The sequence below is a fragment of the Lepisosteus platostomus genome, chromosome 12 (assembly GCF_059453375.1).
Source record: "Lepisosteus platostomus isolate fLepPlt1 chromosome 12, fLepPlt1.hap1, whole genome shotgun sequence".
In the NCBI taxonomy this organism is placed as follows: domain Eukaryota; kingdom Metazoa; phylum Chordata; class Actinopteri; order Semionotiformes; family Lepisosteidae; genus Lepisosteus; species Lepisosteus platostomus.
The window spans coordinates 16,724,777-16,739,859 of record NC_142622.1 but is presented as its reverse complement, the minus strand read 5'-3'; the positions used below and the strand labels follow the sequence as shown (position 1 = coordinate 16,739,859).

The window sequence follows — 15,083 nt, the reverse complement described above, 5'->3', positions numbered from 1 at the left end:
TTTCTTTCTGAAAAAAAATATAGAATCAATATAGGATAGTCTTTCAAATCTGGAGAAAAAACTGCAAATAGAAAACAATTTAGCAATAAAGTCTAAACAACAAATCTCGAAAATCTAGAAAAGGTCAGAAAAGGTCAGAAAAGGTCAGCACGCAAGATATTTTCTTCCAGGAATGCTTGATCTCTCATTAGGTAAATAAATGCCAGTGTACCAAAGGAGGGGTTTATAAAATTAGTTCATCACCTTTCAGTCAAGACTTTGTCATGAGCAATGCTGTTTTTGACAGATTTCAGGTCAAAATTAGCTTTGAAGTCAAAATTAGTCAAAATCTAATATTACATTTAATAATATTACATTTGAAAAGAATAAATTCTTCCCACATTCAACCCCCCTCCCCATATCCACTGCAGAACCAATTAGTGCGCCTCTCCTAGGACACTTATCCTCACCTGCAAATTAAAGGAAGGTAAAACTTTCACAATTAATACAAGTGCTATGCAGAATTTTAAACATTAAAGAAAAAAACAACATGCATTGATCAAACGTTTCTTCCACCTGCGGAAATGAGATTCCACTAATTGTCCCCTTTATTGTCCACTGAGGCGTTTTTTTCCTGGTTGTCGCCAAGTATCAAATGTGTTACCTACCTTCCTCAGTCTGTCACACCGCCCAGCAGTCTGAACCCCAGCCTTGCTTTGCTGGGAGGGCCGAGCAGCAGAGGACTAGAGGTTGGGGGGGGTGTCTTTTTGGAAAAACGTTTGGTGAAAAGAGGGGTGATCACTCCACCCCTCTGTCACCAGACCGTGGGGCAAGGGATACCATTTGACCTAGTGGGGAAAGCCAGGGCCAGACCACGTTTGGGTCAATGTACCGTTAACCTTTTCCCATCCAGAGCAAACTGTCTCCTCCTCACCCTCAATACACTAATGGGCCTTACAGTCCTCAAGCCTCCTCATTTCCAACAATTCACGCGGAATCAAAAGCAGTTCTAATGCAAACAGAATCAAAGTGTTCACACAGCGCAACAGCATCACACCCGCATTTCGGCAAGCAAATCATTCCTAATTCCGAAAAGGCAAAAAAGGGCTGCCACTTTGGCAAACACAAACTCAAAAACGAACACTGAAATGAGTGTTTTCTCCTACTGGTGTTTTTTGGGGGGCATGGAAACGAGCCCCTCAAATTTCTACAATGATGCCCTAATCGGTTTTTCGGTTTAAATTTGAGTTTCCTTCAGTCCAATGCACAGGGTTCAGAAAAATCTTATTCCTTTATGTCCAAACATTCAGGCGTTCCCTTCAAGTTTTCAGAAAAAAAAGTAGAAAAACTTTGTATGGAAATGAGTTCAGTTCAGATTAAAGAAACCACGTTTAGATTTTAAAAAAAATTCCCATATCTTATTTTGATCCATAAACGTTTACTTGCCAGCTTTAAATTTTCAGGTTAATGTCAACTGATCCAAGTGGAAAAATTAAAAGTTATCAACTTTACTTAGAACTTCTGTTGCACGACATAACCAAAAGCCGTGAGAAATGTTTATGCTGTAAACCTCAACGGTAAACCACAAGGAACATTCATGGCTTTGAAATCTAAGCCCGACATTGCACACAGAAATTACCAGAAAATGAAATTCCAATATGGCTAAGTGTGCGTTGTACATAGAAGATTTTAAATAAAACACTCAATAGTTCAGTGGTCTCGTAATAACCTTCATAAGAATCATTACTGACTGACCAGCGACAAAAGTTATTTCAGAATTTCTTAACAGGACATCAAAAGGGTAAAACTGACCTCAAAGCAAACGTATACAAAATACCAGAAAAGCATCTGCTACAAGCTCCCTTTGCTGTCAATGAACCTTTTTCAAAGTCACACAGGATTCTTACATACAGAAGCTGCCTGTCCAAAGTGAACTTTCTTCCTCTGCACTAGAAATGTTTCATGGTACACCAAAGGCAATGCAATAAAATTAGATGGTTTATATTTTTTCTTTAAATTTTTTTAACTGTTAGAAGCTGGAAAAAGTGCTGGGACAGAAAAAAACATTAATAGAGTGTGACCCTCTGTGAAGGAGTTACATAAAACACACAGCGATAAATCAACCTGTGAAAAGATATAAAGAGGTAAAAAAAAGCATACATACCAAATGCAATCAGCACCAGTGTGTAAGTAATCAATGTATGGAAGGCGATTTTGGTCTCGAGACCAGCATGAGGTAGAAAAGACCATGCCAATGTTTAGCCAGGGAATGGTCACTCCTGCACAGAGAGAAAAAATACTCAGAGAATGGAAAGAGGGCTGATCTGACCTATTAGATGTTGTAAAAACATTAATTTATTAATCAGCTTTGATTCTGTTCCTAATAGGTGTGACCACCTGGCTGCTGTGTATAATTAAGCACGCATTTTGGGGGGAATTGTGCTATGTTGTTTGTGTGACTTTAGTTTTCTTTCTAAACATTACAACCCCCATCCCAATCAACAACTCCAATTGCTGGTTTTTGGTGGCGTCACTCTTGACACGAGATTTGAAACACAGCACTTGGAATGTGGTTTATGAACTTAAAAGAATGCCTGGTGTGTGTTGATTTTCCTAACAAAATGTCAGCTGCGTTCCTGCTTACCAAGCAGGGTTGGACAATCCCACTTTTAAACATACTACAGATTTAGGTTTTGCCAGAGGACCCTAAATGTTGATTTATTCATGGCCTTCACACATCCTGAAGCTCAGCCATTTATATTGGTAAATCATGTTTAAATTTCGTTTCCTTCAGCTTCCTTACACCAAGTCTCACTTGAAACCCTGATCAGCTGGGCTTTTGTATATTCTGGAAAGGAGAGGAAACTGCCCAACCCTTTCAGTATGATTTTCTGTCTGCTGAATGATTTAAACGAGCACTCAAGTGGAGGGATACATGGTTATTACTGTACATAATTTACAAAGAAAGGAACCTTGTGGAGCTGAAAAAGAAACGCAAATGTAGTAGAGGTAACTTCTCTTCCGCAGTGTCCCCAAAAATATGCCTTGAACTCTTAATGCGTCTCCTTAACCGGAGCTGTCAGCTGCTGCTTTTAACCCCCACTGCTAGCTTTAGGAAGCTTTAGGAACTCTTGTTTATGTGTAATAAAAATTCATTTTCAATATAAAATGGAGAGTATCTGATTTCTGCAACATTTCCAGTTATTTTCATGAATGTAAAACAACATCCATCTGCTAGGCTCAATTTTATATAATTGTGAATGATATTTCTTTATACGGAGTGGGAGAAGACATTTTAGAATCACCTATTTACTGTTTGAAGACTGCTTTTAAAGTGTTTCCAAAATGAACAACAGTGTTGAGAAACTTTTCCCATTTAATTTTCTTCCTTGGGGTAGTAATGTGGTTTAGAATAATGGAAAGGCAAATGTCACCGAGTCAAGCAGTAAGCCTAAAATAGCCATTATTAAAGTTTATTATAACTGGTGAAAGGGCACGAAGGGCCAGTATTATCATGACCGGCCACCAAAAATGTCTGCTCAGCTCAACTAATGAGACATTAAAACTACCTCTTTTTTCTGACCAAGTCAAAACGTGATCTAATAGGTGAAACACGGCTTTAGCTGGAGCTGGTAGTCAATCACGAACAGGTTTAATATAGCGTCAGACAAAAAAGTTGGCTCTTCTTTCTTTAGGAAAGCCTGTTCTGAACGCTGAAGAAAATCTTGCACAACAGCATGACTGGCATTTCCCCCATTTTAAAAACTGGAACTGGTGCCGCTGTGGGCACATTGAGCTTCTTCGGTGGAAAAGAGCATAGATATCTTACCAGGCACAGCACCAAGGTGGCGCAGGATGGATCCTGAATTATTAGGAAGGACTGTAAGGTTCCATCCATGCCTGTATGGAAGAACAAAATCACCATTAATAATCCAGTTGATTTACCCCATACTGTAGAGTCTAGCAACTACATTCTTGTCATGCAACATGTGATGTTCCCTTACATGAAGGTACAGGAAGAATGGTGGCCAAATCAAGTTTCCTAGACGGCCTTATAATTCAATAGCTAATTTCTCAAAGCTGCAAGTTATGCTGAAATGTTCAAGGGCTTCTCTCCTAAACTGTTCTCAACCCAATTAAGTCTGAATCTTCAACCGCTTAGCCAGAACACTAGGCCTTTTTCAACTAGTTGAGCAAGAGGTTGTGCAGCTTGAAAAACTGCTAAATATAAAAAAAAACCTCCAGCTGTCCCCAAGATAAATCACACAAAAATGAAACCCATTTTAGAACTGAACAAATAGCGATAGTGCTGATCAATAGTGTTTAGCGCATGACTGCAATTCTTTATAGCCCAGCCAAATACAATTAAGAGAAAATTAAACTTCAAGTGAATAGGAATGTGTTTTGTTGTTGTAATCTGGCTTGTGTATCACAGGCAATTAGGATTTAATCTCTTTAAGATGGGGAGTCAGTAATAGAGTTGATTTGCACTACATAAAAAAGGTATCAAATCACATGTAAGAAGAATCAACATTAAAACCTTCAACGATACACAATTATGTAAAGCTTTAGCAACAGACTCTAGGATTCAGATGGTCAGATGGCTTGCAGTGTACACTGGGGGGGGGGGTGGACCACAGACACGCTTTCCTACAAAAGAGATGGAGCAGCTTACTTTGAAAATGGCTCTGACTTTGCCACAGGGAAGCCGCTCCCATGTGTGTTGGTATCCACTTTCCCATAATGCACTGCCACATGGCATTCCTTCTGCTCCACTATCCTCCAGTATTCTTGCTGTAATCAGAGAGAAAGACATCCTCGCTGTGACCAAACATCATCTACACCAGGGGTCTCCAAACTCCGGACCTGGTGAGCCCCCATCCGGATCGTCTTCCAGTACCACCCTGAATCCATGATATCTAGTCTTGGTCCTGGAGGAGCCTGAGGCAAGTTAACCTTAAGACGTCACATTAAGGCATCTCTTATTTATGCGTTACAAACTGACCAATTAAAGAAGTAATGTTTCAATGAAGGGACCACTGTTTCTTAATAGTGGAAGGACTTTCTGATTTTCGTTCCAAACGATCTCAAAGTTAAAAGAATACACTTCCTTTAATTGTTCCACACATTTTTTAATAATTTTTTTACACAGCAATTGGCAATGAGAGTCTTTACCAGATCCCAACTTAGTGAAAAGCCAGCGTCACCCTTGGAGTTAAGGGTCTGTGAAGAAAGACGGGGGAGATATACTGCATTTTACCAAAGTAAACCGCAGGTCATACCCTTACCTCGACTTCAGCTGCCACAGGTTCTTTGTTAAAGCACATGTTCATGGTGTTCCTGGCTGTCCTGTAGAATGTAGTCAGGGATACCGACCTCCCCTGAAAACAAACATCAACACCAGGATAATTGGTTTTAAGTTTAATCAGATGCTTTGTTTTCTATAGAAAAGGCACAGTCCTCCGAGATGGATGTTCCCCATACTGGGTGCCGTGGAAGACCACAATTGTACAGTAACTTCCTTTGATTTCAGTTCAACGCTAAACTGTCTTAACATTTTGTTTCCTTCTTCTGCTTTCAAATCTTCTGCTAGACAAGTTGTGGTTTTCTAACCTTTCGTCAATGGTATTTTAAAGCTCAGTGTCTACTATTTAGTTTGCATTTCCTACCTGCATGAAATAGTCAATTTGCATATATTAAATGTACATCAGTTGAATTTGAGTGTTTAGTGCTCAGCTGTACTGCTTTCTAATCCAAACGCACACATTACGCTGAAAGCCTACAGCCTTTGAAACTCTGCATCCATTAGTGGGGCTTCTTGTATAAAGTCTAAACTGACCAGAATCTTGTTAGCATATATTTAAACATATTGCCCCCCTGACTTTAAATGTAATGGGCGAGATTTATCAGTCTTTAATGACCTGGCTTGGATTTACCTTCCTTTTCTGAGAAAGAGCTCTGCAGTTGTAATTTTACAATCAATGGATATTGTCCAAAGACTGTAATCAGTCTTTATAAATAATCTATAAATGACACTTGCTTACAAATAGGAAAAATACCATCTGAATCTAAGTGTCCAAAACAGCTTTTTTAGCTTTAAAGCTATGTTTGTATTCTTGTGGGTGATTATAAGCGATAATAAATAAGTGATTTTAAACTTCTCATGCCATAATGCTTCTTGTGCTCAAGCTGTCCAAGGCCCCTGCTCCTGATGTATTTATGAGTCAAAGACACCCTCTTTGAAACTCCAGGGTTGAATGAAAATGCTGTACTCCTTCGTGGAGGTGGCTTAGTAATGGGTTTTCACAGATAAAAACAGAGAGGCTGTGGTTTTTGGATCTGAAAAGACGCTCAGTTAAAAAAAGGGGCATTCTTAAGGGTTAAAAACAAAAAGAGGACAGATGACCTCACAGCAAGTCGGAATACAGTTATGAGCAAGTGTTGAACAAAACAGGTTAGTATCCTCAAGGGAAAGAGCAGAGCCAGGAAACTGGGGAGGGAATTGAATCTGTTACAGGCGCTTTCAAGATAAGATAGAGACTGTGCTGGTTTCTTTACAGAAATAAGCTGTGTGCTTGTTTCATTGTTCTGCTTTCAACAACCCTTGTCATTTACTGAGAGAAAACACACCGTGGCACAAGTGTAAAGACAGCACGTGCTTAAGCAGCTGAAAAGTATAATACAACAGCGATGCTATGGATTTGTTCTCATGGAAGCACCTTTACTGTGGGTCTCCAGCAAAGACTGCCACGCGCTCCCACCGGCCACAGCCCACAGGCACAGGAACAGACCAGGGTCTTTTTCCTCAAGGAAAACACCTGCGCTGGCAGGGGAGTCTTTAGCTAGACGGCCCCAAAAGTTCAGAATGTCTTCCCAAACCACAGAAGAGATGTCCCTAAGATTTAATCATCTATACTGAGGCTCAGAAACAGACTAATGAAACAGGTTTTCTCAGTCTATAATCTAATATGGCTGCTATTGTACACACAATGCAACAAACATCCCCACTTTTTTTTTTTATCTTTCCACTGCCTGGATACCAGTGTACAGACCTGTGCCATCAGACACTGGAATGCTACATCTAAGATGGCAGAACCAGGAAGTCTCAGCTACTCCTGATAACCCCGATGACACAACGAGGACAGCAAAATTCCAGCCTGTGATATTGCAGAGATTGTCTGCCATTTATCTTAAAGTACCACAAACTGCTTGGGGTGGGGTGGGGGTTACCCATTGGATCCGGGATTCCCAGAGGTTTTTCTCCCACTGGGAATTTGCATTTTCCTGTCCTCTTCTCCCACATGCTCCACTGTTGCTACAATGTGAACTGCTATGCCGTATAATTCTGAAGAGTTCTGGGGCACACTGTGGTATGAAGGGTGCTACAGCATATCAAGACTGCCTGCTGCAAGGCAACGAGACAGAATGAGCATTCTCTGAACCAGCAGCACGCTGAAGAGGCAAGGCAGACTTCTGCTTCAAACACTGGCAAAGAAACCATTTCCGAGACATCTGCAACAACCCAAACAAGCGTAAAAGCAAGAACAAGCACAAGCCGAGTAATGGGGAAAAGTGACAGGGGTTTCTCGACTGGCGATCTATTCTGTCTTCCTGCACTCCGTGCACCACAGCCGAGCGGACGTTTATGTTACGCTCGTCCGTGTACGGACACCAGAGAAATGAGCGGATGGCAACAAAAATCAAGATCTTTTTGCTGCCTGCCTTACCTTACCTCACACCTGGCGCTGAAAGGTTTTCATCTCGACTCTACCGAAGCAGGAAAGCAGCCTTAAAACGATACCGTAAGCCGCTGCCAAACTCCCTTTCATTTGGCACGGAGCCACAGACCACTACGGTGCAAAAACCAGCGAGCGAAAATAAAAAATCTAGCTCGAAACAGAAAAATAACAGAAAGAGTCCAAGGCACACAAAACCTGATCTTGTGCAAACTCCCCTAAAGCTCTTGCTTTCAGTCATCATTCAGTAATTTATAGTTGCAATAATTTCTCTTGGCTTGATGGAGGCTCTTTGCCTGAAGCACGAAGCTCACAGATCCTCCAGCATGAAGCAGGGCAGTGTTCAGAGCCGAAAGCGAATCACTGAATCGAGCTGTTCAGCTGTTTGCGCCGCACTGCCTCCCTTTGCCATCAATCAGGCCTTTTATTCTTCACTGTGGCAAAGCTATTCTCACAATTACGTGCATTTTTTTTAAACCATGCTAAATGCAAGGTATCCGTGTGACCCATTCTGAAAACATTCTATAACATTTCAATAAAATACACTGACTTTGCTTATTGTTGCGTTGCTCTGCCACTATTTCAGTCTGCATAACGAGGAAGTGATATAATAAGATGACAATAACTGATTGGCTTTGAATTACAAATTAAATCATAGGAGTAGTAATTAAGAGTATTAAAATACTAACCCTGTGATATAACCTTAGGCACTGCCCCTAAAAACCCCTGACAATCAAAAACCCTTCCAATGAAGTATCAAATTTCCTATTTTACAATATAATGTATAATTCCAGAGGACACAGAAGGAAGCTGATGAACCGAAGAGAACTTGACAAGATAAAACCATCCTAAGTAAAAAAAATCCAGTTTGCTTTTTTTTTTTTACAGATATGGATTCAGACTTGGGAACTACTTACAGCTGTATAGCATCTCCTTAACTAATGTTACATTACAATATAGCCGTGCATAGAACAGGACAGGAAATGACCGCCATCAGAGCACAAAATGGCCGACATGCAATGTAGTTGAGGAGTGAAATCTGACTGCAGAACGGTTTTTGGAATTGACAAGGACTGTCTGGATTTCGGGATTGGGCTGGTAGACAAAGAAAGAGCAGAAAGTGCTTGGACAAGAGTGATCGATCTTCACGGTTCTCAGCACGGCCCTGTGAGTGTTCATGTAAGAACACCGCACGCTGGGGCACAAAACGCTCTTGTGATAACTGGACTGCAATAAAGGAACAGAAAGAGAGATTGGAGGAGTAAAAGGCAGGCAGCAGAGTGTGTACAAAGAAGAGGACAGATCATCTCACGAGGTGGACCCATGTGGAGAGGGGGAAAAGACCAGCAATCCAGTGAGCTGGATTCCAGCTGGAAGATGTCCCAGAGGAAGACCAAAGAGGAGAAGGATGGTTGAGATCCAGGAGATAGCTATTAGATCGAGATCCAACAGCTGGATTGCATCAGAAGATCTGACAAGTGGGCAAACTGCCGAAGATGTTGCGTTTAGAGGATGATTTCATAATTTCATAAACAAGTGTACCCCAGGGTATCGGGGGGGTCAAACTATCAGGATAGTCTGATTAGAAGCAAAGAAAAACAAGAAGGAAAGGGCAAGCCTTACCTTGTATATACACTTGTGCTGGTCACTAAGAACACCATTTTCCTCCTCGTTCTCTTTCTTTTCCTGAGCAAATAGTCGCCGTCTGCCGGTTTTGAATTGAGCGTCCAGCTCCTTCAGCTTATTGCGGAAGCCATTCTTGTGCACCACGCCGTTAACGAGCCCGTTCTTGGGCTCGTACCGGGGCAGCAGCAGAGACTTGTGGGCGTTCTCCGAGTGGCCCTCCAGCGGGCCCTTCCTCTTCTCCAGGTTCTCCTTCTCGGCCAGGACCTCATCCTCCAGCGCACGGCGCTCCTCGGGCAACAGCGAGTCGTAGGACAGCAGGTACTGGCAGTAGGCCTCCTGGAGCTTGGCTAGCCGGTCCTGGGCCGACTTGGGGATGCGCAGCATGTCGGCCAGCTTGTTCCACTTCTTGAGGTCCGTCACCTGCTGCATGCCCCCCATGTCGTTGATGAGCTGGAAGAAGCGGGCCAGGTCCAACTCGCAGCCTCCTAGCAAAGGGGCAAGAAAAGACAGGAGTCACATTTCTCGACGCGCACGTATGGCAGCCTACTCTGCAGTGCGCCATGATCGGAGCTTTGGAATGCTTCATCGCAAAGCTCTTTTTCGTTCAGAAGGCAGCGAGACATCTGTATTTCCAATTTCCAGCTTACGTTATGGCAAAGTCGTTTGTTTATGCCTACATTTTAAAATAAAAGTCCCAATGCTGCTCATCTCATTAGGACATATCAGGAGAATACAAGATAATTTAAACGTACTGCCATCAGATAAAAAGACGTATTTCAGGCACCGGGTAAACTGAAATCTTAAGCAAAAAGCTCTAAGACAAGTTTAATACTTTCAGTTTTAAAATATTTATTGGCACTCCAATGTCTCCTTACAAAGAGCACATGAATGGATTTCATTTCTTACAAGAAAGTCTCAGAGCACAACACATGACCAGTGATTACACTCATACATGTTGTAGAGCAGATGGAAGAGGCCAAATTGAAAATCCTTTAGAAAACGATTGGTTTGTGGGTTTCTAGTTTTAATTTGAGTAAATGTATGATACAATAATTCAAAGCCTTTTGTGACTACATCAGTCCAAAGTGTGAAAGTGTCAAAACATTAAGGACCACAACTTATACATGATTTCTTATGTTTTACACTAAATCAAGTCTCTTTACACTGTGCCTAGATGCCATAAAATCTATGTTGTGCATTTGTTTTAAACCTGTAGTGAAGAAACTGAACTGCAACTGTATGCAGAGAAAGAGTAATATCATTTTTCCTGTTTAAAAACCAATGTCAACAGCAAACAAATTAAAAACAATCTCCAATTAAAACAGGCACCCCATAAAAATGTTTTGTATAAACATTTGTTTAAAAACTACCTGGCTTAGCGCACAAGACATTTGTTCAGATGCGCATAGTGTTACCAGTAAGTTACAGCAAGCACATTTATTCATTTCTTCACATGGCTATTGTTAATAAAAGTTACTATTGTGTACATCTACATTGACATACACATTCACCATTTTTACCATCTTTTTGGTAATATTTAAGATGAGTGGTTACAAATTCCATTTATAAAATAACTATACATGTAATAAATGAAATCAAGCTAGTAGTAATTAAATACTGCTAATCATTGGTTTATTAACAATAGCCGGATTTTAATATCAAAGTGCTTTACGATGATGTATGGATTGTATCGTCTTATGTATTTATAAAGCGTCCCTTGCAACCCCTAAATCACTATTCCCAAACCTCATTTCACCCACATTAACCTGGCTACTGTTCTTAAAATCCGCTCCTACCTCCTCAATCTGTTACAGAATTTCACAAGAGCCACACAAACAGCTTTCAATTTTGAGAGCTGCTTCTGAAGAGCTGTACACATTGAACTGCCTGGAGTGCCTGTTCACGCTTCCTAAATAAAAAAACTAGAACAGTACAGCCAGAACAGATTCAAGAGCTACCGAGAGCTGAATGGGAAATGTTTTCCTGTAACGCAGCACAAGTACTGGCTGTGCTCCTGGTCTCCCTGGATGTGATTAAACAATAAATGACGCTTGGCTTTATGACAATTCCCATGCCTCTGTAATCTCATCAAAGTGACCCTCTCAGCAATGTCAGAGTAATCCGTCATTATCAGCGCCGTCTAGGGCTCCCAGGGACTCCATTCCAAAATACGCCTTTACAAAGGTGATGTTCTGGAAGTGTGAAGTGAGGTAAAGGTGACTTTGTCAGCTGGCTGTACCTCCATCATCTATTCTTCCTTTGTCCTACAGTAACTCATGTTACCTCTTGTTCAAATGAGGAGGCACACAGGAATCTCGGCATCACACTGGGAAAAAAAGCCACAAATACCAGACTCCAGGACATGATGAGTTTAGCTGCGCAAGCATTCGAATGGCTGAAAAAAAACCTAATCAACCCTAAATTTAAAGTCAGATTGATTTTAAAATGTTGCTGTTGACTGTTTGCAAAAGGTATTCATATCAAATTCTCATAAGGTTGCAGACACAAGGACGTGCTAGTTTAATTAGCATCATGGCTGTTTTTTTTTCCATTGGAATCATGCTTTCCTTGCTGTACCCTTGTGTCTAGTATGACCTATAGCCTCTCCCTGCTTCAAAACCAGGTAGAGCTAATTACAGGGCTTACATTACAGAAAACGTGCAGGTATATTTCTACACCCATGCAAAAGAAAAATAAAATGTAATGACTAAATTAGCCAGCGTCGATGTAAACCACAGCTCACTCTTTGAAGGCAATACGTCTTCCTGTTTAAAATTAGCACCGCAGGTTTCCAGGCTTCATTATCATGGAGAGAAATGACCCCACACTGTGCACGGCACTCCATTGCTCGGAAGGACAATGTATTTAGATATCTTATCCTGCGTGCAGTAGGATGGGACTCGTCCTGCTCTTGCAGTCTGCAAGAAACTCCCCACGCTGATGACACTTGTTTTTTTTTTTTTTAGTGACCAAGCTCCTGTTTACATGCAAGGGATTTGTGAAGCAAGACAACACCAAAGCACTAAGAAATACCACAAAAGAGCAACAACGACATGGTTTCTTATTTGCAAGGGCTCTGGTGGTGTGCACGCTGGTTTAACTTGCATGCCCTAATTCTCATGTGGAAGCACCAGCAAAACAGTGGAACTCCTGATCTGGGGCATGCACAAGCAAAAACAGTGGAGTTTGTAAGCACATGCAGCGACAAGACACCACGTACACCAGCAAACACCTGCAAATACAGCAAGACTTTACACAGAGGAGGAGCGAAATTTAAATCCTTTACAACAGAGGAACGTTTAGTCACAAAAGACAAGTGGCTTGATGGGGAGCCCTGACCCTCAACCCTCACAAACCTATTTTGCCTGCTAGTTTGCTTGCTTTGTCAAGAGCACATCTCTCAGCATGTTGCTCATTTAACACCTCCAGGTAGGACTTTGTATTATGTTCCCTTTCTGAATTTCTGAACATGTAAAGGTGAGGTTGTGTCCCAGGCATCTTTCTGAAGCACTTTGGATGACATGTCACAAAAGGCAAAAAAATATTAATAATTAAGAAAAGGAACATGCCCTTTCAAAAAAAGGAAAAAAAAGATTACTGAGTTACTCAAGCGTTGTTCTTTAGTGTTTTACAAAAAGCAGTGAAGCCTACCTCAGGAGAAGAATATTTTCTTCATTACCTGGAAATCCATCTCGAACAACATCTTCAGCTTCTAAAAATGCCACTCAATGCCCAAACTGAAGGACCCGTAACCGAACAGGTTTTTTAAATTTCGGCGCTTCACTATATATCTGCTTGTTTTGAGAGAATAATATGGAACCAAGGTGAAACAGAGATCTTTGAAATCATTTCAGAGAGCATGGAAGGTAAGGCGCTACCAAAACAGACCAAGCATAGAAAAGGCCAGTCAAGTCATCCATCTTTTTGAAAATGCACATGGATTTAATTTAAAAGAATGAACTCCAGTGAACTGGAAGAGCCTTAGTCTACATGTAATAACTAACCATGGGCAAAAGAGGACAAATAAACATTTAATGTTCATATTTGCTCAACTGTATATTCTTAAAAGAGAAACTAGATCCCTGGTTTGTTCACTGTCTTTTTTTTGATTGTTCCAAAACAAAAGGCGGCACCGATTCCAAAGTATGGCACTCTTCGAATAAACAAGGCTGCCACAGCCAGCAGTACCCCACTTAACTTCTTGTGTTATGGGTTGGTGAAAACCAACCCATCTCAATTTAAAGAAAGACCCCCCAAAAAAAGACCATTTAGGAGAACAAAGTTCTTTCCCCCTACTTAGAATATGAGAAAAAAACACCCTTTGCATCCTTGGTCTGTTTTGTATGTTGTAAGATTAATTGTTTTCATTTTGACTTTACTTCAGTGTACGGCAAACAATCACGTTCTCACGGTATAAATAGGAATTTTTTTCCAGCCCAAGACGTTCCAACAGTAAATAATCTGCAAGAGGGGAAAACTTCCCCTCAAGTGAACTTTCAGGAAGGGCCTTATCTTTAATTTCCATCAAAGCACTGAGCAGTTTGTCTGTGTGGTGATGTGCAGAAACGTGTCCATAAAGAAAAAGCAGGAACCCGCTGCACTCAGCATACAATTATTAGTAAATAAAGGTTACGGGATGCATCTTCTCTTTGTATCTGATATCTTTCTGAGGCATCCTGATGTACACTCTAAAAAACTGAGCAAGTGGGGCAAAATAAAAACACCCTGCCCGTCGATGGCACAACGTTCTGCACATCTTACACGACCAAATGTTATTTGAGTCGTACAACACGCGGATGCCTCATCTGCGTCCCCCGTTCTAGACAGCCACAGACGTACAGAGAAGCACACCAGCGAAAGGTTCAATAAGGGGGTTGTTAGTGCTTATGCTGTAACATTGCGGTGCATTTCCAGCTACCACTGGTGCATGAGCATATACGAAGAAAGACAAATGCAACAGGCAGATCTTAGCTAATGTCAAGGAAAATGTACCACATCTACTCTTATGCAATTCCCAGATCTGTGAGCCTTCTTTTTGTACACCCTCAGAAACAGCAGGGCACAAACATTCTTTACAATGGACCTTACAGTATACAATTTGAAACATGGGATCAGTACCAAGCACTAGAACTGACCCAGGTTTGACCAAGGGGAGCTGGGTAAGTTACATATTCATACTTGCACCAGAAAACTGCAGTCAGGAGTTTGATTTAGCTGCAGGCAAGGCATTCTTTCAGAACCTTTGCAAGGTCCATTTCAAAGCTCCCATTGTATTTTTCTGAAAAAATCGACAAAGCCTGCACTCTGAAAAGCAACTGAGAACCATGATCAAATGACGTTTATTACACGCCCAGTGTTTTCAGTTTTTAAGGCTCGGTTCTCTGGCAGTAACGACCATACCCCCCTGAGAGGCAAAGAGACACAAGGCTGAGCACCTCCAGCATGTCCACCTGCAGAGGCAGACACACGGTGGGCTCCACACCACCTGAAAGGAAGCTTAGTCCCTCGCTGGCATTACCAGCAAGCTGCAGGTACAGCCATTTGCCAGAAAGCCAAGGGATCCCAGCTGACTAACCTGTACACAACCCCTGAGAGATACCCCTGTTAAACCCCAAATCTATTGACGTGGCTTGAAGATCTCGTCTTGTATTCACTTTACTTCTAACTTCCCTAGTGTAGGGGTGCTGTAGATTCAAACAATGCCTGTCCTTTTCCAACGAGAAGGCAATCTCCTGTCTGCAC

At 41.4% G+C, this 15,083-nt stretch overlaps 1 protein-coding gene across 1 annotated transcript in view; it reads right to left on the bottom strand.

The window, feature by feature from the left end:
- Positions 1–15,083, bottom strand: part of jarid2a (jumonji and AT-rich interaction domain containing 2a) — a 99,753-nt gene that overhangs the window by 11,342 nt on the left and 73,328 nt on the right. Inside the window, 5 exon segments of the mRNA XM_088601173.1 lie at positions 2,144–2,258; positions 3,809–3,879; positions 4,655–4,773; positions 5,268–5,360; positions 9,339–9,826. Coding sequence (XP_088457299.1) covers positions 2,144–2,258; positions 3,809–3,879; positions 4,655–4,773; positions 5,268–5,360; positions 9,339–9,826 — 886 coding nt within the window.